This window comes from Chlamydotis macqueenii, chromosome 5, assembly GCF_036417535.1.
Source record: "Chlamydotis macqueenii isolate bChlMac1 chromosome 5, bChlMac1.mat, whole genome shotgun sequence".
NCBI classification, from domain to species: Eukaryota; Metazoa; Chordata; class Aves; order Otidiformes; family Otididae; genus Chlamydotis; species Chlamydotis macqueenii.
Window position 1 is genome coordinate 17,246,558 of NC_141560.1, and position 27,485 is coordinate 17,274,042.

The following is a 27,485-nucleotide window of genomic DNA, read 5'->3' on the forward strand; positions in this document are numbered from 1 at the left end:
CTCCACCCCCGCAGCCCGGCTCCAAACTTTTTTTTTCCGCCGCCCCCTCCCCCCCCCCCCCCCCGCCACCGCGGGGCGTGAGGGAGCCCAGGGCTGAGCAGTGAACGGAGCATCCCGGGGAGGGGGGAGCCGGCGGGGTGGGCAGGGACGGCGGCGGGCGGGGCGGGGTGGAGGCAGCGCTCCCCGCTGAGGGAGCCGGGACTGGCAGGGCGCTGGGTTTTCCCGACCACCCTTTCCCCTCCCCACCCGCCCATCTCCCTGCCTCCCTCCCCCCTCCCCTCCACCTCCTTCCCTCCCTCCCCTCCAGAATTAAAGTTGGGAGAGTCGCGCTCCGGGGATGGGTGCGAGCCAACGCCTCTGCTGCCGCCTCGCTCTGCTCCCTCCCCAGGTCGCCCGGAGCCCTCGCCCCCGCCCGCCCGCCCAGGAGCGATGCTGCTCCGGGAGCTGCTGGGGCTGCTCCGCTGCTGCTGGCCCTCCCTGCTGCTGCACTGTGCCCTCCACCCGCTCTGGGGCTCCGTCCAGGTAGGGGCCGCCCGAGCCTGCCCTGCGTGCGGGGGTGGGGGCCTGCAGGCAGAGCTCCCCCCGCGGGGCCGGTACCCCCGGGGAAGAGGCTGGTGCAGGCGGCGACTGGCGGGGCGGTGGTCGCGCAGGCGGCCCCCGGAGCGGGCAGAGCTGTTGCTCTGCTCGGCGTCGTGTGGGTGGGAGGGTGACTGGGTGTGTGTCCTCCCAACCCCCCTACCCGCGTCGGCTGCGAGGGCACGGGAGGGGTGGGCGGCCGGGTCCCGGCCCCCGGCGGCGCTGGGCGCGGTGCGGGCTGAGCGAGGTGTAGCGGACTTTTCTTCGGCGCGCCGGATGGTAAGCGCGTTTGAGGTGGCAGAGATGCCCAGGAAGAAACAGTGGAGGGAGCCCAGCTCCGGCAGTCTAATCTTGGTAATGTTTTGCCGTGGGTTTTGGGTGTCGAGGGTTCTCCGGGTAAAGGGCTGAATCAGCTTTTGCCAACTCGGACGCTGTGATGTTGCGTGACCTTGGTTGAAATGTGGGGTGACCGGCAAGGTGGAGTGGGAGAGTGTGCGGGGAGGGAGAGCGCCCATCCGGTTCAGAGAGTGGCAGCAAAGCTCAACTCAAATGCGTCACTTTGATATTTTAAAGTTTATTTATAATATATGTCTTCAGAGGAGTGATTGATGAGCCAGCCAAGTGCTGTTCAAGAACAGAACAATTACAGTTTCTTTCTTGGAGAAAACACCGCGGAGACTCCACGTCTTTTACTCCCTGTTCTGAATTTAATGACTCCCCTTAGTAATCTCTTGGATTAAAGAGAGATGTTGTTTGTTTTAGCATCTTGTCTGTTGTTGTGAATGACAAAGAGGATTTATGCTCATTACAGATTAAAATGAACAGAAATACAACAAAAACAACCTCCTTTAAACCAATACCCCTGTCATGAAAAGCTCTGCCAGCGCTATCTGCCTGGTGTCCTGCTCAAGTATTCAGGTAGTTTAAGCTTAAGTCAAAACTGTAACTGCCTTTTTGAGAGAAGCGCAATTGTGTAAAAAGAGATGCCTTCTACAGCCTCTCTCCTGTAATCAGTAAGTCAATCAAGCAGACAAAAAAAAAAACTTGCATAAACATCTTTCTGGCAAACTACTCAGATGATCTAAGCCAATCTTTCAAAAATAATTACCTTTATAAGAATTGATTCAGGCTCTGTGAAATGCAAAAGCCAAGGGGCCCAGCCTTTCCTTGCGATAATTTGGAAGTTTTTTTGTCCCATTCATCAACTGTACTTCTGCTATTGCCTGCTGTTCTGTGCAAGGGCAATCAATAAATCTGCTCATACTCAAGGTTTTTTTCCAGCTGTCCCAAAACTAGGATGTATCTTAGGCTCCTACCAGCAGGTACCAATGGGACTGGCAGGCATGGAGCACTCACCAGCATGCCGGCATTCCTGTGACCGAAACTCCCTCATCTTTGACTCCCTCCCATGACTCCCTTCCCCGTGTTGAGTCATAATCCTTGCTCTTATCTTCAAAGTCTCACAAGCCATACTCTCCTAGACTAATTGAGTAGTGTCCCATCATGTCGCTCCCCTGCCCCTGCTCCATCTGTAGCAGCCATCATGTTTTCTTATGTCTCTTCTCCCAGCCCCTCTTCACCCATTCGTCCGTGCGATGACTTATGTGCGGCCTTCCCTCCCACATCTTTGCATTCCCTCCCCAGGCCCTGCCTTGAGTCACTTAAGGGAATCAGTCAGATGCTAATCAGAGGAGAAGCATTTTTCTTATTAATAAAAACCAAACAAACCTAAAGCAAAACCCACAATCGTTTCTTATTAGTGTCGTAGCCAGCACTGTGACAAGAAGGAAGGGACGATTCTGTCTGAGGCTTTTGACATAATTAAAAAAAAGAGCAATAAGTGTCATGATAAATAGCAGGGTCACGTTTTTTCTGGTTTCATAAACATGGATCTGGATTAACTCTGATGTGAATTATGCAGAGCCATCCAGGGATTTACGCAGCGGTGTTGAGATCTCATCTCTGTAGACTGCTTCCAAGAGACAAAGCTCTTGCCACATCAGCAGGCTTTTAGAGGTCTCTGTGCCTTTTCAGTCAACTGCACTTTTATTTTCAAGCTTTCCTCCTTTTACCTGATTCAAAAAGTCAGAAGAGGGCCACCCTCGGGGACTGTATTAATCCTCTTTTCCCATCCCACTCTGTAGAGCATGCTCATGGACTGCTGCAACCCCATGGGACTCTACTGAAATACTAAGCAGCTCTGGCCACATGCAGATTTATTCTTCCGCTCTGTGCAAAGCAGGACTAGGAGCACTGTTTCTGAAGGAAATCTTGGATTAAAAAGAAATACGTCACAGGCACGAACTTCAACAGAGAGACTGCAAAAGGAAACCACCAGTTACCACTTTGTTTGCTTTTCCCTGGACATTTGTGGATCAGATTTTCATTTCCTTGAATATTTAAAAACATTAGTCCTTTTTGCAAAGCATGTCCATGTCAAATGCACAAATCCATGAAGTCAAAATCTATGTATTTTCAGAGCAGGGCAAAAAATGCGTCACCTTGAAGTCCAGGGCAACATATATGCCCAAACTGACCGAGTGCTGATTGTGTTAAGAAAGCCTCATGCCAAACAAGCCACCAAGTTTTAGAGAGGCTGGGGAGACACACAAGGTGCTCATGGCACCTCCAGCACCTGGAGGAATGGCTGGAAGGTGCAGCAGCAAGAACCAGGGCGCAGGACCTGTGTGGTCCGTCTTCGGAGATTGACTCCTTGCCAAAGCAACCGCTGTGCTACGAACTGCCTGGCACCACTGCCTGGTTAGTGTCTGGTTAGTCCTTATCTGCGAGGTGCCTCCAAAGCCGTTCTGGGGCCGTGGTAGTGTCTGTCAGAACAAGCAAGGAGTAAAGTTTGAGGCCAGATTCACATTAGCAGACCTGGCCAGAGAAAGATCAGGCTCTTTCCACATGCCTTTTTTCTCCTGCCATCTCCTGTAAAGGCAACTTACCTTGAAATGCAGACAGTAAGAAAGAAACATGGAGTAATTTATTTCATCATCCTCTGCCAGAGCAAAATTGTTCCCTAAAGCATATTTTCTAGTGATTTGTTCTGCTTACCTTTAGAAGACACAAGTAATAGCCTTCATTCCTTTCATAAGAAGACTAATAGACATCGACAGCGGGACTTTTTTCCTTGAAAAGGAGCCAAATGTCTTTTCTTTTTTTCTTAATTCTATCTTGTTGCCCTTAGTTAATCTTCTTGCAGAAGTCCTTGACTATTTCTCTCCTCTTCCTTGAAGCCCTCAACCTTGATTCAGGTCTTTTGTTTTCCTGCCAAATTTTGGCGCACTTACAATATCTTGTAGAGAGTTATTTTGAACTAACTCTCTAAGACAAACCCCTGGCCAGATAATATCTGTGTTCCTACAGGTATCTTCTAACAACCAGACATTTTACTGGGTGACATGACAAGGGAAGCAAATAGGTGATAAAACCCATGCTTTTAAATGTCAGTTCTTTCCCAACCATTTAAAAATGATCGTGAGGAATTTTGATAAAGGATCAGTCTAAGGTATTGAGAAACAAAGCAATTTTTTTTTTTTTTTTCCAGAAATAGTATTTTAAAAGTACACAGGAGCAGGGGGTGGCTGGGCACGTGTAGGGTTAATCCTGTCTGCAAAGTAATTGAGAAAAATATCCACTTATAGAAAAATATCTATTACCAGCCTAAGGTAGGAGAGCCTCTAGGGATTTAAAAGCAGTCAATAGTTCTAAAAAAAGACAGAGCAAGCCCTTGGTTCTGGTTGATTATTAAGTTAGAGTAATAAGTCCATGTAGCTTTTCCATACCAGCACCGTCTTCAGGCTTATGTACACAGAGCCGCTTCTGGTCTGCAAATGAAGCTGGCTCCAAGTCTGCTCAATGTCATTCTCCCCTGCCCCTCTCCTCTCCCCTCGCACGGGCTCCTGTAGCGAGCCGCAGGATTCAGCAGCTGGGGAGCTGGGTAGGCACTGGTAGTTGTAGCTAGGAGTTAATAGTTGCTTCCTGTGCTGGGGCCAGTGGAGAGATGTTGCCCTCTCCTCTGTCAGTGGAGTAAACGTGGTGACAGGGGTGCGGCTAGGAGGTACCCCGGTGTGCCGCAGCCCCGCAGGGAGCAGGCCCTCTCCTCTCCTGGGAGAGGCCCAAACGCCCCAGCCCGGCGCATTGGAAGGGCTGAAGCGGTACGGCGGGTATTCTACTGCCTGTGATAACTTGCTTTAAAAATAAATAAGCCCGATGAGCTGACAGATTTATTACTTGCCGTGAGGGATTATGAAGCCAAGTCACTTTGATTCATTAGAGCGTTCAGAGAGTTTGTGTAAGTTCCTGGAAGCTGTCTGGGATGGTCTTTAACCATCCTCTTACTGTTACCTGACGGTGAAGGGGAAAGTTGGAAAGCACTCGTGCTGGATTTGTTTTTCCCTATGTTTGGTAATAGATTTTGACAAGCTGTTTAAAGAACTGAGCCTTCTGACTTGTGCTGTGCTGAGCTGTCCTTCCAAGTGAGCTGTGCCTTGCCTCTCCTATTCTTTCCTCCCTCTCTATAATATTTAATCAACAAAGCCCTACCTCCGTTTCCCCGAGGCCAGAGCAATGCATCTTTCTCCATTTAGAAACCTCCTACGCATGTGAACATGTCCTTTGTGCAGTGATGTTGTTTTAATTAGCCACGTCTCTCTTTTGGGCCAGAAATAGATGAAAGGGCTGAGTACAGCTTTCCTGCAGCCGAGAGGCCGCACAGCACCCTCGGTGCCTGGCTCTGGGTGGTAGGAGAGGCTCACTGGCTGGGCTGGGGGCTAGGGGCTGGGCTGAAAGGGGAAAAGATACAGACTGCATACCCGGAGACAGTATGGGAAGGGAAACAAAATCTGGGCAGGAGAGAGGAGAGGGGAGAAGGCAACCCTGGGTGGCCCTGGGGATAGGCATGGATGGGATAGGCCTGCCTAAAACAGGTTAGAAAGCATGGCATGAGACGTCCTCTTTGTAATCACCAACATGTCATGGAAAAGGGCTAATTAAAGATTATGTTAGGCCAAAACTGTTAGGACAATAACCTGCCCAAGACCAAACTGTTCAAGGCAAGAGCTGAAAGCTAGCATAACTGCCCTTAGCTTCAGTGAGACACAAGTCTGTCCCAGGTGGTCTCCTAATCCTGCATTCAAAGTGCTTTAGGCTTTATCTCCTTAAAACTGTATCCAGTATTTTCCATCTCAGTATCAGTCCATTCAAAAAGAGCTGGCTAGAGACCTCTAAAGTTAACACCTCTCAGAAGCTCCTGTGATGTTCAGCAAATTTCCTTTTCATTGGGAACTTACTCCATTTCATAGCCTTGGATTAGGAATTTTACTGAATACTCCTTAAATCCCTAGTCATCTGAATAGAATATTACTATTGGTGGTGAGAAAACGTGCTGTTAATAAATGGTCCTTGTCATGACTAGATCAAGCTGTTGAGTATATTGTATACCAATACTGGCTAAATCATTGCCTGTGGCCAAGCGATGCCTACACTTGGATTCTGCAATGTCCTGTCTTCAGCTGCCGACACTGCAGCTTACAGAGGCCACGAGTCACAGTTTGTAGGTTTTCCATTTTGACCGTGTCATTGCTGTGGTCCGCAGATGAGTAAAATGTGGGCTCCCTCTCCTCTTGGTGGGAAGTGAAACACTCCGTGAAATGCTCTCTGAACATCAAAGCAAGGCTGACAAAGCAGAGGCGAGATCTCCTCTGGCTTTCAGTTGTGCCATAAGGAAAATGAACATAATCCTGACCCTGTCGTGTAATTTTTGTTAGCTCTCTTTGGCTTGCAGCAATGACCCTGTGAATAATGCATGCTGCTAGATGGCTTTCCTAAGGAAAGAAGGCTTATGCAATCATACTGTCTGCTACTGCCCAGCTTCTCCTTACCCCATAATAACTCAGAAACCAGCTGACCAATTTCAACCAAATTTGACAGAAGGAAAGAAGTCTTGAAGATATGTGAAGTGTTAAGCAAAAAAAATCAAAAAGGGGAACCATGTAGGGAAGAGAGCTCCTTGTAGTGGCCCTAGGGAGGGACATGAGCTCAGGTCTCACTACGGGTCTGAGGAGCCGCTCAGGTACTCAAGTCCAAGGAAAACATTCATGGAAAATCAGTTCTTACTGTTTCTGCTGCTCATGCAATGCCTTGTTTCTTCACAGATCACTCAGGGTGAGCCCCAGAAGTCATGCTCCAAGCCTGTAGCAGAGAAAGTCACAGAGGGCTGCCAGCAAATTTGCCAGTGCAGGCTACCTCCACCGTTACCACCGCCTCCTCCACCTCCACCGCCCCCGAGGTTGCTAGTGGTGCCGAGTAAGTAGCCACTGGTACGGTTGTGGTGTGCTGAGGGAGGGCAAAGCAACAGAGACACCTGGACAGGCAGAAGGAGAAGGGATGCGGGAGAGGGCACAGCTAGCTCATCTGTCATTTTCCACTTAGCAGATGGAGGGGAAAAAAGTTCCAATAGAGGTGGAGATCTGTTTTGTCATCAATGAATAGTGCTTGGCTTTTGGAGGAAAGCTAGAGAAATTTCCTGCTTTCATTGTATTATAAATGATTCCCTAGCTTTAAATGATTCCCTAATGCCCTGGCCCTGGGAAACACTTTCCTATGCAGAAACAGTGCTGTGCTTCCCCTTGAGTTACATGACCTCCTGTTTCGTCAGATGTGCAGCTTGGAGGTCTGAGTGCTCCGAGGCAAATTAATTTATAAGCAGGCAAAAATTTAAATACCATGCCTAGACCATCCTGCAAGTTTGGCTGTCTTCTGGACAGACACCAGAGCTCTACTGGTTTACCACAGCAGTGAGTCAGGCTTGGTTTTTTTAAATTGCTTACAGCTGTTACAAAAGTCAGAGGCATGCCAGGAGTCAATGGCAAGTGAGCAGTTTTCCCACTAATACACATACAGGCTAAGGCTCATCTATTTCTCTTCATACAAATCAGTGCTCCCAAGTTTATCCAGCCCATCCGAGCTCCTCCTGGTTTCCAGCCTCGCATCCTCCTGTCCGGCACACCTTGTGCCTGCAGTTCTTGCTGGCTAGCTCTGCCAGCTTCCTTCCGCATCGCTATTCCTGTGATCCTTGACGCACAGATCCTTTCTGGAGAGCGATGGCTTTGCTGGTGGTCCCCAGAGAGGCAATCCGTCTGCTGTGGGATGGACCTCGCCAGCACTGCCTGTGCTGGCTGGGTGCAGGGACATGGGCTGGACCCTGCGCAGACACTTTCAGGTCCCAGGTGTTTGGATCTGGTATATCTCCTTAACGCTTCTGTATTTTTTTTTCAAATTTGTCTCTCCCTAAAAGGCTGCCTATTAATTCCTCTCCTTGCTTAGGTAAATTCCCTTGGGAACAGTGTTGCAAAGTATTATCCTTCTCAGTGCTTCCCCCAAGGGAAAATAAATCATTAGGTAGCATCATTTGGCTGTTTGTCTTTATCAGCGCCATCCCTAGACGTGCAGAAGACACGAAGAAGGCTTTTGCACAGCTTTTAGCCGGGCAGAGGACAGGCAGAATTTTACAGTGTGTTTTCTGCCAGGAGCATGTTTCACATTTGTGCCACATTGCAGAAATTTAAGGCAAAGGCAGAAAAAAAAAAAAAACAAAAAAACAGTGAAACATCTGGGAAAGGAAGTACAGAGATAGCTTGGAAAGCAGAGATGGAGGTTTTTAATAGCAGGAAAAATCTTTTTCAATGTTCAGGGAAATGTCATGGATGGTAGTATTGAAAATTCCTTTGATTTTTGTCTCACAGTCAGAAAATGAAGCACATTGCCACTCTGTTTTCTTGTACCTGGGGTACTCCCTTGCCCTGAGGGAGCTGCTCTTGCCCATGTGGGATGTGGCAGGGCAGCTTCTGCCCAGGGACCAGCCCGGCTGCTCAGCTGTGCCGGGAGGAGAGCACGGCTGCCAGGCTGCTTCCCCTCCCCAGGCTGCCGTCAGGCAGCTGGTCTGAGCGCGTGGGTTTGTCTCCTGTGAAGTGGGAAGGAAATCATATCAGAAAAAAAAAAAAGAAGTCTGTCACACATTGCAAAAAGAGGAAAGAGAAATCAAATGGGCCTGCGACTGGGATAGCCTGATGCTTACTCAGACTGGATTGCCAGATGCTAACTCAGTTCTAAAAACGAGCTATATAAATCCAGATGACTAATATTTAAACAAGCTATTTCATTTCAAATGTAACAAAAAAAAATAGATTACACGTTCCTTTCACCAGTAAGCTGTAGAGTAGCAATCAAGTGCCTCATCTTGAAAGATGCTTTCTTTGTTATCAGCTGTCTATGCACTGTGGTGCAGCCCACATGTACAGCAATCTCCATCCTTGTGAGAATGAGCAAGCCTCATGGTTAAATATTGATGTTATAGACACTGCTTTTAAACAGCATTCAGAGGAGAGGGTGGTAAAGGGACAAGACAAGCTCTTATTAAGTGATTGATGCTGGACTTGCACTTCGCACTTTTTAAGTGATTAAAGTTAAGTACTGGAAAGACCTCTGCCAAAAAGCAGCAGCCCAGGAGCTGCAAGTTTTTTACCTTTACAAGGTACAGTGTCTGTGCCGTGAGGCACTTCAGAAAGATGCTGGCATTGCTCTCAGAGCTTTGTGAGCCACAAAAGGCTGCAGCCTGCTAGGCGCTGTCCTTAAAAGCTCTTTTTGCAATCAAACTGAATGTTGTTAGAGGTTTAGATCATTTCTACATTCTTGTAAAACAGCTACTGTGGTTTTGGCCTGATGATTAAAGCCAATAGATACAAAGTTCCTGTCCATCCAGTTACTACAGACACTGACAGCTCAGTTATCTTCTGAATGAAGCCATCTAGTGCTCTTTAACATGTTCTGTTTGGTCTCCAGCTGCTGCTGTTTAAAAGCAGGGGACCCTCTTTGTGTCCTCTCCATCAACACCACCTGAATGTTTTGCAAACTCTAGGTGCATGTATGGGATGGCAGAGAGTAACGGTGAGCAGCTGAATCACTCCCTGAAAGGTTTTTATTGTGCTTGAGGACAACTGAGGACTTTCAGGAACAATTGCAGTGCTTTTAGTGTCTCTGTAGGCATTTTGATATTTACAGGTTGATCCAGCGACAGACCTTTAGCTCTATGTCCTGCAGACAGATTTGAACAAAATCTGTTAAATGTTGTGTATTCTGGAATTCATGTATAATAACTGGTAAATGTTGTCTTTACTCTGAGGGACAATAAGCTAATTCCCTCCACAGAAAGTGAGTAGAATCACACGCAACTTACCAGTCGGTCTAAGTACATGAGTGATGGTAGAAACACCAGCTTTCCAGGCTTTAGGAGGCACCTCGCTATTATAGTCATGTCTTGACAACTGGAAGGTGTAGGGTGTGTTTCGTTGCACCCTGGGGAGGCATGTCATTTGTTCAACAATATGAATATGGGAAATTAAATTAGATCATGTGGCCCCTATATTTACAAACATGGACAACAGAATTATGGACTGATTAATTCAAGGAGTGCCTCTGCCACCTGATCTGCAGGGCCCAGGGAAGAAAACGTAGACGGGTTTTGTCCTCCTTCAGCCATGACCCCAGGCTCCTTTTCCCACGTTTCTAACTCCTTCATGAAGACCACTGGTGCTTCCCATGTCCCTTCCAAGCCTTGTTCCTGCCTTCACTCCATCCACTCTGCAGCTGTCACGGGACATTCCCTTGTGGCAGCATATCCATGTGCCTCCTCCTCCCTAAGGAGGGCTTCTGGTCTGCCCCAGTGAATCTGTCTGTTTTGTGGTGTTTAAATAAGGGCTAGGACTGGCCACACTGATCCCCATGGATGCTAGTTCTCTCAGTATTGCTAGTTCAGCCTTCTCTCTTTCTGTAAAGTGAGACACATGAAGCATTTCAGTTTTGAGTTCATTCCAGATGCAGTTTGTTGACGTCCCACTGAGATACTGCTGTCTTGTTTGGTATGGATCATAGAATCGTAGAACCTTTAAGGTTGGAAAATCCCTCTAAGATCATCAAGTCCAACCATCAACCTAACACCACCACTAAGATGTGTACCTTACTGGGGGTCTTCAAGGAAACTGAGGCTCCAGCCTGTGTGAGAAGTAACTAGGATGGTGGGGACTGTGCAACAAAGTGGTAGGGACCATCAGGAGACATGGTCACTGAGCCAATTACACTTCCTCTAGACGATCTGGCATATTGATGTTTCCAGAGTAACTCTCCTTATGCAAGCAGTAGCCTGCTCTTTTACCCGTGCCTAGAAAACTGCTCATTGATGAAGTGAAGGGAAAGTTAATGAGGCTCTGGGGGGCCTAAGGGCAACTAAGTTTAGATGCTGACAGCAAAGAAAGGAGGAACTTTCAGTGAAACTGAGTGTGTTCCCAAGATGTGACTGTAATGTCCCAAAGGAGATAGAGATGCTCAGAACCTGGCCTTTCATTAACTGTTTTCCACCACCCCCTCCCCCTGCATCTGCTTTCCTCCTTGTCTCTGGATTTCAGCCAGTACTGAGACAAGGTGGATAAAGTACTTGTTTAGGCAGCATTTCTAGCCTGGCTTCACAGACCCATGAGATTAAGCTGGTTCAAATGATGTTGACCCTTCAAAATCTAAAATACTGCTGTTTTTGTCAACTCTGAAACACTCTGTGAGCGTGCAGGTTTCTTCAGGGGCAATGCAAAGAAGAAGGAGCTTTGTTTGGAAGTAGAAGCTAGACTTTAAAAACAGAAAAGGGTTAAAGCTAGACATACTCTGGAGTCAGTATCAGTTTTAACCTGTGTAAGGTTTGAGGAAAAAACATTTCAGAAGTGACTTCTTCAAAATGGTATAAGGAAGAGAAGAGACGTTCAGCATGAACTCCTCACTTGCTAGTTAGCAACACTTGCTGTCTCTGCCCTACCTATCCCCTGCATTGGGTGAGGAGTCCATGGTACTGCCATCCCCTCTCTGGATGATGCAAGTGTCCAGTCAAACATTGCTTCAATCAAAATTTACAGGAGGAAACTGAAATACAAGCTTTTATCTGATATCATTACAAGATGTACTGGTACAGCTGAATCTGAATGCATGAACGAGCCTTTGACTCGTTGGACGTTTGCACGTAAGTAGACAATGAGGTCTTTGCATCTCCTGACCTCAGTGAAAGTTTGCTCTGAGCTATCAGCTGAGATAAAGCACAATCAAGTCTGTGCAAAGCCAAAGTGGATGACATCACTGCAGGGGACTCTAATCTCCAGGGTGTAATTGTTTGGTTTTGTTTTTCAAGGTGAAATATTTTCCTTTATCTTTGGAGATAGTACATCTAATTAACTAATTATTTGGGCTGGTGAAAATGCCAAGATAAAAATGACCAACTGCAGGAAGAGCACAACTTTTTTTGGCAACTATATGAGCACAGATGTATAGCTTAATTTCAGAAAGTGTGCAGGGTCCCTTCAGTACAAGTAGGAAAGCTAAGGACGTTCGCATCTTTTAGGACAGATGGTCACCATGTGTGTGTATATGTAGGAGTCCAAAGTACTGGAATAGTCTTGAACTTCTTAAACCTTTGAGTAGGTTTTAAAGCATCTAAAATTTGCAGATTTGGCTTGCTGACTGTTAACAGCATAGTCTTTCTCAGCAGGAACTTGTTTTAGAAAGGAAAAAATGTATGGCTCTGGGACATAAAAAGAATAAGAAGTGTTTTTTCCTTAGGCTTTTGTACAACCTAAATCCTGGCAGTAGAATGGAAAAGGCAACCCAGTGTGGATCCAGAGAATGAGTTTGAGCCTCACACTGAGCCCTGTCTCTAGCTGGCCATTCGTGCTGGAGAGCTGAGCATGGTCCTGATGCTCACCACATCGTTTCTTGTGCTACATGCATGCAGATGTTGATGTGCTTGTCTACATAATGCCAAAAGGACCTTTTGCCTTGGCAGAGGACTGTGATTGTCCTCCAGAAGTTGAGGGGAGGTTGTGCTTGCAAAACTGGATTGAGATGCTCCTGGAGGCTACCACATCTTTTAAAGCATGAAGTGCCAAAGACTTTGTTGCAGGCAGCCTGGTATAGCTCCTGTGGTATGGGCTCAGCATCTCAGAGAGCTCTGACTTTGATTCCCTTTGGGAAGATGTTTTGTCTTGTGAGTGCTTTGCACCTTTCCAAAAAGGTGCTGCAAATGCACTTCTGACCCTAAGGGCTCATTTGGAGGGACCAGCCCTCATCTACAGCTCTTCTGCCAGAAGGACTGCTTCTGAGTATTTTTGAGATATTTGGGCAGGAGTCTTGGATTAACTTATCCCGAGTGCTGATGCCCAAAGTATTTGTTAGCAAACAGATGGGGATGTTTTTGTTTTATAGTATGGGGAAGATGTTTTCATCCATACTTCGTACATAGCGACTACCAAAACTGAGCAGTGATGGAAGAGAACTACAGTAGCACCAAAAGGGGAGTGGGCACATTGACTCCTACATCAAGACATTTATGGTAGTGACAGCTACTGTGAGAGAATATTATTTTACCACAAGTCTGGTCTAGACAGTGATTTTTTTTTTTTTTAATGCAAGCAGAATGCTGAAACAGGGAAGCCCTTTCAGTTTTGGTAACACAGCTGTCATACTGTCTTGTGTTACAGTCTTGTGTGAGAGCATTGTTTATCATTTACAAAGTGAAACTAGAATTCAGTTCTTGTCTTCGCCCACATACACTTTCATTTTATTGGAGGATTGTGGCTCTAAGAACTGGTAGTAGGATTCTAAGATTTTCAAGTCTAAATCGAAATGCAGCCCCGCAGCCTGGAGTCATGGATGATGGCACATCAGAGTGTAGTTCGGGTCCCCATTGCGTTCTTCTCACATCACAGACGCTACCTTCTCTGTTAGCACAGTGAATCAAATCATTAAGAGTCCAAGATGGGATTTAGGCAGAATTTACCCACCTACATCAGAAATGCAGTGATTAGATTTCCTACCTCAAACTGCAGGCACCTGTGATTTTATCACTAAAGACATAAAGACTTCAAAATCCTGAGGGTTTTTTGCATTTAGTACAGTTATTTCTGGCATAGGAATAAAAGTTACAAGTCCTCATCTCCCAGTTAAATTGAGAATTTTTTTTAGGATGAGGAGATTTCTTAAGCAGCAGTCAAATATGAAGTGTGAAATAGTTTGGACATCTGGGATGTTATATTAAGTCTGAAGAGCTGGATTAGTGACTAGAAAGCAAGTAAGACTGGAAAGGTTCATGCTCATACTCTGGTGGTAGGATTCTGACATCACTCGTGCCCCTAACATCTCCTCATATTGCACTCTTGTGAGCTCTCTGTCTGTCTTGGTAAAACACTGGTTAGATCAGTCTGTCAGCCACAGCTTCCATTACTTTCCCAGTTCACAGTTTTTCACCACAATAAATTCTTAAATGTTTTGTCAAGTCTAATTTTTATTTAGGCAAGTGATGAATCTTCCCCCTGCTCTGGGACCTTGCAGATTTGTTTTGCATTTTTAATGCAGTGATAAATCCATATTATGGAAAAATCCACTCTCTTGAAAATGCACTCGTTCATACATTTTGAAGTGTTTAAAAGTCAGCGCCTCAGGCCAGATTTTGCAGTGCAGGAATCGGTAGGATTTCTGTTATCTATAGACTAAAAGTATTGTCTAATTTTGAAAAAGGAAGCATTAGATATTAAACTGATTCTGCAGTACAGCAGTCCTTTCTACTCTGAGATGCATACTCCCACAGCCTGATTTATTTATTTTTTAAGCAAAAGGAGTTGGCTAAGCTGAAGACATTAATTCCCTGAGTGGGTGGCAGTCCATTTGTACATGCCTACCATTACACTGATTAAGAAGATTAGAAATCTTCAGTGAAGTTACTGATGAGTGAGGGTCTGCTGATTTACAAGTAATTGTAGGTTGTGCCTCAGAATTTCACCTACAATTGAGGTTGTGCCTCGTCTTGACAAGTCAGAAGTCGACTCTTAATTGGCACAAGCTGTTCTAGCAGGAAGGCTAAGCAGCTGACCTTGCTACAGCATACCCGGAAAGATGTGTGTTCTTGTAATGGTTTTGTGCATTGTCTTTGTTGTAAACGTGATATAAAGGTGTTGCGCTGCCTGTGTAATTGCAACTTGTGGGTAATTTTGAAGTTTGCATAGCAGATCAAGGAAGCAGTAGCTTGGACATTTGGGATGTTATCCCAAAGTGAGTATATAGTGTCCATTACTATAGTACAAACATAGGTTAATAACTGATGCCACTGCCAAAAACTATATTAATTATGCAAGTTAATGTAACGATTCCACTAGTAAATCATATCACATTATAACCCGATATTTATAGCAGCAAATTGTGAATTTCTAATTGTTATTAAAATTAGTAGATTTATAGTTTTGAAGTGTCTTTTAAATGGAGATTATATTTCATCATTTCATTGGTTAGAAATATTTCAAACAAAAATTTGTTCTTTGACAAAGGCTGCTATTAAACTGGACTTTTACCAATGGACCAGATTCTATTGAGTCATCCCTGGACATTTTCCTTTCCTTTAGGAAGCAGTGCATAATCTTATTTCATAGCCATTGTCAAAGGAAATGACTATCCATGGAGCAAAGGGAGGGTTTGGTTTAACCCTCGGTTTGATTTGGCAAGCTGTAGGTGCCCTACCTCAGCCGTACGGGGCATCATTCTGCAGCACTGGCTGCCTACTGCTGTAGGCTTCAGTAGAGAGCGATGGTGAGCAGCATCTCTGCAAAAGTTCCCTACCTCTGCAGATCCAGACTTCTGTGTAAAGCCTGAGGAAAGTGCAGATGGCCACCAGTAACCAATTTGCTTGGTTTTCTGACTGTCAGGTAGCCTGTGTCTTGTCTTTTAGCTTTCAGAGAGTTACAAATGTACTCTGAGTGGTGAGTGAGGACTTCATGCTGGACATTTGGCATGGTGAAATGACTTGATCTATTAATGTAATGTAATTGCCATTTTAAGTATTCAGTATTTTATGGACATTGCATGAAAATTTATCAGTTGATAAATGTAATTTTATTTTTATTAGAATTAAATTTACCCCTGGTTTGGAAGGCATTTCACATTTCGGTTCCATTTTACTCTGGATGGGTCGTCAGTTTTATTTCCCTTAAGTTGAACCTGAATGCAATTTGGATAAGGAACTTGAGTGCACTAGGTAGGCGAATTATTAATTGGTCTCCTCAGGGACATTTTTAAGGGATAGCTGTAGCCCTTACTTCCAGCAGTAACTGAGCAACTGAAATGATGCAAGAATAAACTATGTAATGTCAAACAGGAGGATTATGCTTATATAGATGCTGTACACAAACAGAGTATCTGCTACTTAGCCGGCTATTCCCTAAGATTCAGACATATGACGTGCAGTATGGCTTTCTTTGCAAAGTGAACTCTTTAAAACCATCTGTACTGAGCAATCTAAAGTATATGTCTGTCACAGTCGCTCTCTCCATATAGTATCTCAATGCTCACCAGGCAAATCATTAATTTTTCAGACATGGACACAAACTAGTGCCTTAGAAACTTTTGCTACTAGCACCTTAGGAAAACATTCCAAGTATTTCCAAATCTTCCACAATTTGTGTTAGGAAATTCATCCTGCAGTTGGCTGAAGATGGTTTTGTATCTGCCTTCATTGATGGCACTGATTTTGGAAAGTTTCAGCTCCCGGCTGTGAGGCTTGTCCAGTCTTTGCTATTATCTGGAGATTCCTGAGCTCTCTAAAGAGCCGCAAAGGATCTAAGAGATAATATCTTAGTCATACCAATAGCACTGAATTTTACTCACATTTCATCGCCCATGACTTTGATGGCACCACTCGTGAATCCTGTTCAGCCTGAAGATGTTGTGTAGACCTGGACCTCTATTTGATCTATATATAGAATACTATACTAAGGAAATCTGTCATCTTTTTGTGGGATTGAGTCTACCAGCCCTGAGGTATCTTATTAATAATTTGCTGGTGAAAGACTGGTCATCAGTGTAGACTTCTGAAATCGTATTTCAGCTGTTTGGATTTCAGCCTGTATCATCCCTCTTTTGAAGGCCTGTTCATGGCAAGAGCTGAAAGATGGATAAGCTATCAGAAGACGTGATGGTGACGTACTGTGAATGCTGCAGACGAGGCGTCTTGCTCACCCTGTGGGGAACAGTGAAAAGAGATCCCAGGGTGCTGCTTCTCCCTCTGCCACCGACCTGCTGGCAGATCCCGAGAGAGTCAACTATCCTATCAGCCCCTCAGGGTTATCATGTCTGAAACTGAGATGTTTTTCCACCTCTGTAAACTTATTTGAGACTAGTGGATGTCAGGCACTGAAGATTATTATTTTTAGGCTCAAAACAGTAATTGCTACAGAATTGGTCAGCTGTGTCTCGTCCTACCACCCATCGAAGAGGAGGCTGCACCCCCACACAGCATGGAAGGTAAGGCATTCACCGTGTCAGGAGCAAGAGGCAGAGCCTACGGCCACACCGTCACCGCATGCTAATATGAGGAAGGAGGCAGCCTGAGGGGCTGGACAAGAACGTGTGGTGCAAAGCATCACTGTGTCACTTAACAGAACCCTGACAAAGGAGCGTATGTCAGCAGATATGGGAATTAACAGCCTGGAGAGTCTATCACTAGTGTACTACATTGTCCATATGGATGCCATTACCACAGTACCTTAACAGGCTCAGCTGCACCCATTGGGGCATGGATTTCATCCAAGGGTGCCTGAGGCTCAGTAACAGCAAGGAGTAGCTTTTTAAGGGCTTTTGTCATCTAAAAATGCAGATAGGTGCTGAATGAACCTTGCAAAACACTTAACTCCCAACAAGCGTCCTAAGCCATGGCCCACTCCACCTTATTTTGGAGGGGACAGATGCTTTCTATGTGCTGTCTACTAAGCATTTCCTCTCTGCTGACCTGAGGCGGGTGGTAGCCAGCAGGTTGTGAGGGAGGACGAGGCCAATTTTCTACTCATGTCTTTGCTCCTTGGCAGTCACTTCTCCATGAGGTGTCCTCTGCAGCTGCACCACTCCATGCAGGAGCTTGTCTGTCCCTGAAGTACCTGGTAGCTGGTAATGAGCCCGTCTTCTGCCCTAAAACAGTCTCTGAAGCAGCCTGAAAGAAAGTCAGCTTGACTGGGAGAGACAGCTATCCAGAAGACTAATTTCTTTTCATAGCTGTCTTACTGTGGTGGATCTGGGAGGTGATACTGGCTATGTGATGGAGGAGGAAAGCACTGTGGGAAAATGCATCTCCTGTCCCCAGTGAGTTCCAGTTTGGAAGTGACACTTTACTTCTTTCACTGGTCTCTACTTTTGTCTGATGTCAAATGCCTCAGGGCCCAGTGCCATAAGCCTGCAAGCAAGGGTAGCCCTTTACCTGAGAAGCTTGAAGAAGTCTCCACACATTCAATTCATAGCAGCAAATCTCCTCCTGCCCGTGTTGAAGTTGTTCACACCTGTGTTGAATTCTGTGGGTCTCAGCAGGCAGGAGACCCACCACAGCAAATGCCAGAACCGAAGCTTCTGATTTTCTTCAACCTTGTTACAAGATGCAGCGAGGAAGCCAGAGCTTCGTGCAGTGGGGCAGCCGACCGGCTTCTCGCAGAAGCGGCCAAGGGACAGGCTTACCAGGAACACACTGGCAGAGGATGAGCTGTGGTACCCACTTGGTCTGCAAGGCTGATTACAGCCTATTACAGGTGCTAAGTTCATCCTTAAAATGTGTTGGGATTTCACTCACCTCTGTGTATCATACTCATTTTTAGATCCTCTCTAGGAAATCTGTGCCAGCCAAAGGAGAATGGAGGAGGGATATATAAAAATGTCTGTATGTATGTATGCATGCATGCGTGTGGACTTGTTGATTACTGATGGAAGTATACTGCTATGCTTTCAGGTAGCAGAGCACTGAAATGGCAAAGGCAGTCTTAGCATGAAAGTTCAATGTTTTCAGGCCTCTTTTCTCAGGATACCGTTTTAACTGCCATAACGTGACAAGGTCCCACGGTTTGCTGGGGCAAGCAGATGATCCTCAGCAGTGATTTTTTTCCCCGCTGAAGAATAGCCCATGCTCTCTGCGCCCATTGCTGGCGGCTGGAGAGCCAGACCATGTGTTTGTGCAATGAAGTGGATGGTACTGTGCTGGATGTGTCTGTGCCTCTCAGTGGTGCCTCTGTTCAAAAGAACTGAGAATTACTGTCCCCAGGTCAGTGCCGTGCTGCTGTTCTGCCATAGACCTCGCAGTGGCCTCGCTGCTGTGTTTGCCTGAGTAGGTAGTTGACGGGAAGGTCAGGGAAATACAGCTAGTTCTTGTAGAAATATAGATGAAGTACTTATAAATTTACCTATTTACCCTATTAGAGAACTGGGAAAGACATAACAACAGTGCTGACATACAGCCTTATGTTGCACTTTTTATCCGTACATCTTGCACCAGTTTGGAAACCTGGCGCTACTGTCACCATCCTGGAGAAGGAGAAACAGAGTCTGTGAGTGAAAAATCTTTCCAAAATCACCCAACAAGCAAAGGGGAGAGCTGAGACTGGAACCCACACCCTGAAAGGAATTTCTGTCTTCTACCCACAGTGATAGTCTGCCTAAGTAAAGGGAGGATAAAGCCTGTGTCATAAAACTCAGAAAATTAAGCTTAAGGTTGTATATCTACATACCCAAGTTAAAGCATCTTGGCTCTCTGAGTGCTCAGAACCTCTGGAAATCAGTTCACCTTCTAAAATAAGTTGCAGGGTACTAATTTAACAGCAAATTTTCAGGCACTTCTGACCTGTTTCATAGAGGCACCAGATACCCACTAATCTGATCGACAACTCCTGCGTTTCGGAAAGCAGGCCACCAAGTGCGGCAGGGTTTGCTTGAGTGATGGGTCTCATGAAGAGGCAGCAGTTAGGACAGTCTGGGGGTGTCACTAGAATTGTCTCAGTGCTACCCAGCCTGGTGCCGATGGAGGTTGCAGAGAGCAGGGGAATGTGACGGTGCCCAGAACGTCTGTGTTGCTGCGAGGAGGAGGCTGCATCGCAAGGTGCAGGCTTCAGTGCTCATTTGCTCAGAACAGAAACCGATAGGGTGTGATTTAATCGGGGTAGAAACAATTCCATCCTTTTTGCTGAGGGAGAATCAGATGGCGAGGGAGAAAGAGCGTCTCATCGGGAGACTGCTGGTTAGAAAAACATGTGACAAAGTCGGATCAGAGGGCAGTGGCTGACGTGAGCATCCATTGTAAAGAAAAATGCCAGAGCCGAGTGTTAACACAGAAGCTAGCTATGATGTAATCTCCTTAAAAGCCTTTTTTTTCCACAACGCCTTTAAATGCTACTGCTTTTCCAGATCACACTTTAGAGAAAAGACTCTCCCTCTGTGCTTGCTAGCCCCACTCTCCTCCAAAGGACCTTGGCAGCTAAAACCATGTTTTGCTCCTATTTGCGGGGCTGTACCTCAGTTCTGGCAGGTTCTATCAGCTTTACCAACAACCTAATAGGATTAAGGCTGGCAGATCTGGCCCTCAGCCTGCCGATTTTTTGGAGCACAGACTTTCCTTTCCTACTTTTTTTGATAGTCCTTTGACTGCTCTGCTGCCTGCATCATCATTCTTCCATGAGCATGTAGGACTCAGAACTGAAATACTAGTCTTCCTCCGCAGCTGTGCCAAAACCAATTCAAGTTATCCTGTAAGCTTAGCATCAGCTCTTCTGGGCATCTTGTGGGATCCCACCTTGTTTCTATCCCTAGGTCTCAACCACAGAGCTCCTGGGCACGGCGTCAGCGTCCCAGCTTGGGGCAGAGACTGACGCCGGCCTGGGGCAGAGACCTGGCGCCTGCCCGGGAAGTCAACACAGCAGTTTGCTGCTGCCACCCTTGTAATGTAGCTATGGCCAAATCCACTGTTTGTATCTGACTCCCAAGGAGGAGGCAACATGATCCAGAGCGTAGGACTGGCTGAGAGTCAAAAGACATTTTGTTTCCTGGCTTCTTCACTGAGCTGCAGTGATGTTGCACAAGCTACTTCCTCATGGCGTACTTCACTTATGCATGAGTGACCAATACTTTCATCTGGTATTATTTTTATTTTGATCCTAATGATACGTACATTTTCTAAAGGACTCTCAAATCTGCTAGGGAAAAGCAGCTGCACGAGATGTACCAAGGCAGCACAGCAACACGAGGGCCATGACCTTCAGAAAATTCCTGCAGAACTGCCCCTTTCCTCCACCTCCTGCAAACTCCACTCCTCAGAACTAAGCACAAAACTGAGCGTGGTTCTTGGTTCAGAAGGGAAGTATTTATAGAAAGGGGAAGAGAACTAAGGAGAGGGGGGAACCGAGAGTGTAGAATACCAGTGTCTAGAGTGTAAAAGCTGCAGGGAAGGGAATTTCTCCAGCATCATCCCACACATGTTTTTATTATAGCAGAAGGTCCCACTGCGTAGTGATTGTGGTATCCCCCTTAAAAGTGTAGTAGGAACATATGCACGGAGCAGCTGGGTGATATAAACTTGTCTGCAGCACAATGTGATAAACAGAAGTATCATCTGCTCCAGGAATAGCTGGTTTCCACCAGTATTATTTAACCTAGCTACTCCAGGGAGGCAGTAAATCAGGACAGGCTTTCTGCTGAGCACACCACTGTTGTCTGGTAGTAGCTGTTTACCTGACTAGCTCATGGCACTCTGGAAATGGACCTAAGTTTACAAGGAACAGCAAGAGCACGGATCTATGAGGAAGTAAAAAAAAAAAAAGAAGAGAGAAAATTGACATAGTTTTTTTTTTCTGGATTACATTTTGCTCCAAATTTACATGGTTCTTATTTTCTTTAAGCCAGTCTGTCATGTATAGTTACAACCATGCTTCAGAGGTGAGGGTGGTCAATAGGATATTGCTGGTGTAAAGCAGTTCTTTGGTCTTTCCTTGCTGGGTAACGTCTTCCTTCTGCGCTGGTTCTCTGTGGCAGAATCTCAGAGAACAAGTCCAACAGAGCAGCTTTCTGGGTCACTGCTCTTTGGGGACTGTGATAATCCAAATCCTTCCCATCATGTTTGGGTTTACTGGCGATGAAGTTGCCCCAAGTGGACTTCATCTGTTAGTGAAGCTGTCATCCATTCCTGCTTTACATTCCTGCTGCGTTGGCCTGGTCCCTCAAGTTGATGATAGCTGTTAATAGATGTGGCTTTCTGTGCTGCCTGTCCTGCACCCCATTCCCCCCCCACCCCCCCCCTCCAAACAGGCAACAGCGTGTCCATCACTTTGAGTAGAACAGCCTTGGAAAGCCACAGTGCTGTGGGAATCTCATATTTTATTGTATTCACTGTATTTAATCCATTTGACACTGCTTTAGTGTTTGGAGCTCTCCTTTGGAGCTTGCTTTGTTTCTGCTTTTCAGGGGGAAGCAAGGGCGAAGCAGCAGCAGGGCTGGGGCTGCGTCCTGAGCATCCTGCCCAGCAGCTGCAATGCCAAAGCACCTCCATGCCAAACATTTAAACATCAAAGAATCACAGAATGGTTTGGGTTGGAAGGGATATTTAAAGCTTATCTAGTCCAACCCCCCTGCCGTGGACAGGTACACCTTCCAGTAGACCAGGTTGCTCAAAGCCTCATCCAACCTGGCCTTGAACACTTGCAAGGATGGGGCATCCACAGCTTCTCTGGGCAAATATGTGCAAGCATACAGCAGTGCATGTGACACCTTCTTGCTCCTTTTAAGGTGGTCTGCTCCTAGTATCTCCTCTATGTCATGTCATATCTCCCAGGGGGCTGAGACTGTAGCTGCCATTGGGGTGCCAGGAGGGGGACAGTCTGTGCCCAGAACCCTCTGCCAGCAGCTGAATGGGTTTGGTTATGATCATGGCTCAACATGGGGCAAAGAAGTTGCCCCACTGCAGATACGACCAAATCCAGTTTGTCTTTCTTCAAGGTTAAATTGTGTGTACACGCCACTGGCAACAGTGCCTGGTGCCACCACCAGCTCCTGTGGTTGAGGCTGGACCTGCTCGGACTTCTGTCTTCAATCCACCATAGCTGAAATCTGGGAATGCCTCTACCTTCCTCAGTGCGGAGGAGGTTTGCGGCCTCTTGCAGGCTGTCTCTGAGGCTGTGGCTGGCCAGTTGAGGAGGGGGGCTGACTCAGGTCCTGGGGCTCCTGTTGATACCAGCATTGCCTTTGGCATTTGATGTGATGTGCTCCCACATCTCCCCTTCAGCAGTTCAAGCATGGCCGGGTGTGTTTTCTGCAGGCAACAACTGTGAAGGGAGGTTGATGAGGTGATTTTTGGACCTGCCAGGGAGACAGCGAAGTGCATCCATTCATTTCTTATAGCTCCTGTATCTTCAAAATGAATCATTTCAGACACATACAGAGGTGCCCCAGACGTGAATATTTGCCTTGATGTGTTCAGCTGATGTAAGGAATCTCAAGTGCAGGGAAGAGGGAAAAGAAAAAAAGGAGTTGATAGAATTTCTCACATGTTCTGTCACCAACACTTACTAATTAATCCTGAGGAGCTACTTGGAATGCAAGTACATTTAACAAAACTATGGACAGCTGTTTTATTTATGTGGATGTGGATGTATACTCCTTTATATACATACATTGAATATATATATATCATCTATATCTCCTTTCTACATACATATGTTTTAGACACATACGTACATGCATATACATGTATGTGCATGCATACATGTATATACATACCTGTATGCATATGTATTACCTGTGTATACACACACAAACATCAGGGAGTTGTTCTCACAGCACACAGAAACCTGACATGGTTAGACAAGTCTATTCTTCCAGAGGAGGGCCACAAAAATGTTCCAAGGGCTGGAGCACCTCTCCTATGAAGAAAGGCTGAGAGAGTTGGGGCTGTTCAGCCTGGAGGAGAGAAGGCTCCAAGGAGACCTTATGGTCACCTTCCAGTACCTGAAGGGAGCCTACAGGAAAGATGGGGAGAAACTTTTTAGCAGGTCCTGTTGCGATAGGAAAGGGGTAATAGTTTTAAACTAAAAGAGGGTAGATTCAGACTGGACATAAGGAAGACATTTTTTATGATGAGAGTGGTGGAACACTGGAACAGGTTTCCCAGAAAGGTGCTGGATGCCCCATCCCTGGAAACATTTAAGGCCAGGTTGGATGAGGCTCTGAGCAACCTGATCTGGTTGGAAATGTCCCTGCTCCTTGCAGTGGGTTTGGACTAGATGACCTTTAAAAGTCCCTTCCAATCCAAACACTTCTATAATTCTATGATTCTATGATTCATTTTTCTGTGGAAAACGGAAATCCTTCCTTCTGTGAGTCCATCCTTGTACATGGTCACCAGCCTGAGCATTGCCTCCTGTGTGCAGCTGTGCTTGCAGTGTGAACGTGAGCTCAGGTTTCCTTCTGGCCATGTGCAAACTCCAGGGCCTGTGCATCAGGGCAGGCATGAGGCTGGGGCGTGCGGAGGAGCATGCATGCCTGGCTTTCTGCCCTGTTGAGGAGGAACCAAGGCCCCCCCTCTCCTGGTCAGCCTCCACTCCTCCATCCTCCACAGAAATTTTCTCTTCAAATCCAAGAGTGTCAATGGATATGGTTCGAAGGGAACACATACTTTGTCTATTCCTGAAATGGCTTTTAGAATAACAGCTGAACATCTATATTTGTATCAAGGTCTAGTAGTACCACAAACTTCATTAGAAGGCTCTTTTGAAGGATTTGTTTTTCCCATGCCAGCTGCCTCTCATTGTTAGCAGCCCTGGGTACACATAGCATGTTCCTACCACCTGGATTATCCAAAACACATCTGTAGTGATTTCTATGTGATGAAATACAGCAAAAGAAGAGGGGACACTTGAGCTGACACTGACTTACAGGTCTCTCCACATCAGCCTGGGTTAGGTACAAAACCTGCACCTGGAGAACCCTGGACTGAGCTCCTGACCTTCGGCAAAATTTGGAGTAGTTGTTATAAGCATCATCATGCAGATGCTGGGACAAGGTCCTTGGCTGGCACCAGTCTCATGACTGGGTGGACTTCTACCAGTTTACATCACTTGAGTTCTTGGCCCTTTTTTATTAGCTGCCTAAGGCTTCATTCTGATATACAATTAAGTTAATCAGCATTAGGTAAATCGGCACTTACTTTGGGGTGAATTTACACTGCTGAGGGGAGTGAAGGGCCTTACATGAAAGTAGATAGGAGACTTCAGGCTCAGCACTGAAATCAGCTTTCTCAGGGAAGATGTGGGCTTATAATGAAGGCTCTCCTTGTTTCTCATCTTTTACACAACACAATGCTTATAGAGTAAGTGTCCAAGCCTTGGTGACTGTGTGTGTGTGACTGTTCCTCTGTAGGGTTTCTTCTCCCAGAACCCAAGTTACTTCACATTAATCAGAGGGTTCCTTGAGCTCCTTTATTCCACAGGGGGTTGGATGACAGACCTTGATGTGAAGAGACCCAAACTGCAACAGATTCAAAATCCTTCTCCATGTTTAACTGGGCATGAAGTGTCCTGGGAGTCTTTTCATATACTTTGACATCTGAAATCATATCTAAACCTCTCCAAGTTTTCTGGGCTTGTTCCTGCATCCCAGTGTGATAATGGCTGTAGGAATTAGTGGCTTCTCTCTGTCTCGCAAATGGAGATGCCAACATGCAAATTATGTGAATATATCAAAATAATAATGCAAATAAGAGTGAAGATGAGACTAGAACCCCAAACTCTGCCTTAGCCAGCAGTTCAACAAGTCTCTAAAATAAGTGACATACGTAGAGTTTGCTAGAAACACATTCCCTGCATCTCCAATTCCTTTTAAGTTCCAACCAAGACTGATAAAACACTTGAGGCCCTTGGACTATGAGCCTGCCTTCAAAATAAAATCCAATCTCGCTTCCTAGCATGCTAATTAAAAGTGCATGGCTAATTCAGGCAGCCCTACAATAGCAAGAGGAGTGCTGCAGGCATCGAGATGGCAGGGTTTAGCCTGTTGTGAGTATACAATATTAAAAACGGGCAGATGTCTCATAAAGATGATTACGCCAGCACTCTTGACCTTTCTGCAATAAACAGGAATAAAAACAGGAGGAAAAACAATAATAAGTTTTGATTTATCTTGAAAGCACTCTTCCTTTTTTAGGCATGAAGTTACTGTTATTTTAGAGAGGTGAAGGGGGTCACTGTCACCCGTCCACAGCCCATCAGTGGACACTCACCAGCTGCTTGGGACTGAGCCTGCAAGCGGATTGACACACTCAGACCTTGACCAGAGACACCTCCCCTGGGACTGCACAGGGGAGCACGGGTCACTGCCTCCCTTAGCTGTTTACTGGCTCAGCCCTGTGTTTGGTTTGGGTTTGTTTTGTTTTGTTCTGTTTTGTTTTGCTTTGTTTTGCTTTGCTTTGCTTTGTTGGGCTGGCTGATGGACGAGAGCCGGTGGAAGGGGATGCCCTGATGCAGGCTCCCTGCCACAGCATCACTGCTGGGAGCTGCGCAGAGACACCAATGCAGCCCAACATAACCCCCGCAATTGAGCGCCGGCTCTCTCCTCACAGACTTGGTGATGTTACTTCCCAGTGTCCTGGCATGCCTATGCGAAAAGCAATTAGTCTACAACTCATATTGCAGTGGAAAGTAATAACTCTAATCAAAATAAATGATGGGAGTACCAGATTGCCATAATCTGAGCTTCTTAGAGTACAGCCATGACCACTAAAGATAACCTGCGGGTGTATCCAAGGATTCCAAGTCCTGTTTCTATATTCTGTTGCAGGCAGTACAAGTATGTGTGGCTTTTATAATCGAGACAAAATCATTAATCCATAAGATAAAAACAGCTTCATCACTGTTTCTTGTTTTTAGCAGCTTAGGGCAATTTTGAGAGTGGCCGACTCTGGGATTTGCTAAAAAAAAATCAGAGACTTCTTTGTGATTTTATGGAAACTTCCTTCCAGTGATACCACCTTTATTTTTGTGCCTCAGGATCAAGGGAAATCTGCTGTAGCTGAGCTAATCTTCCCTGGTATGCACATTTCTGGCTAGAGCCATGTGTGTACAGATACCTGCTAACATTAGAACTGGAGCTGTGTCTTTATGCTGAGCCTTCAAAACAGATTTAGTCAAAGAAAGCAAGTGTGTAAGATTTCTGTGGTGCTGAAATAGCTTGCAGGATGCCTTGGCTCTAAAAGTACTTTTTCATTATTTTTTGTAATTTGGATCCAGCCACCCACTGTAGATCTGAAATGGGCCTGTTTATTCACTGTATTTATTTAGGCCTGGTGCTGTTGGGAATAGAAGGTGTAGGCCCTCTAAGAGTAAACCTAACCAACATTTGTTCTTCGTAAATTTTAAGGCCAAGAAAAAAAAAAAGGCTCACGTGGACTTCCCAGAGACAGAGCATTTTCTGTACTTATTTCTTATTCCGAGTCAAATTTCTTTAGCTGAATTTAAAATTCTTTTAGGAAAAATGAAAAGTTTACCTTAAACTATTTTTTTCCATTAAATACTCCACCAGAGCTGGTAGACTACTGTAATGGATCATTACCCTTAATGATAATAATTAATTACCCTATTTCTAATGTAAATATGCTTAGTCTTCACTTGTTGTGGAGTACATTCCTGAGTCATTTACAAACTCTACCAGTATCTGTCACCCTGTTTTGGGGGGAAGGGGGCAGTCACTGCTAAAAAACACGTTCTCTCAGCAGTGACTTTCCATTTATAGTTAGATTTTGAGATATACCAGTTCTCTGGCTTTTAACTCAATTTGTATGTGTCACACTTACTGTGTAGCTTTATAGTTTCATAATGCAAACATCATGTGGAATTAAGCTGAATGTCATACCAAAAACTAATGTAATCGCACCAGCACTAATACATCCATTTACCAAACCAGTAATCTCCTCAAAAAATAACTAGTTAGTCTGATAAGATGTGTTTTCCTAAATCTGTGCTGTTTAGCATAAATTATTTATTTTA

General features: G+C 45.6%; 1 protein-coding gene across 2 annotated transcripts in view; it reads left to right on the forward strand.

The window, feature by feature from the left end:
• Nucleotides 1–313: 313 nt before the first annotated feature.
• Nucleotides 314–27,485, forward strand: part of PRIMA1 (proline rich membrane anchor 1) — a 53,647-nt gene continuing 26,475 nt past the window's right edge. For both annotated transcript variants that reach the window (XM_086748287.1, XM_086748288.1), the window contains exons 1-2: nucleotides 314–522; nucleotides 6,735–6,885. In XM_086748287.1, coding sequence (XP_086604413.1) covers nucleotides 430–522; nucleotides 6,735–6,885 — 244 coding nt within the window. In that variant the 5' untranslated portion in view covers nucleotides 314–429. The remainder of the gene's footprint in view (nucleotides 523–6,734; nucleotides 6,886–27,485) is intronic.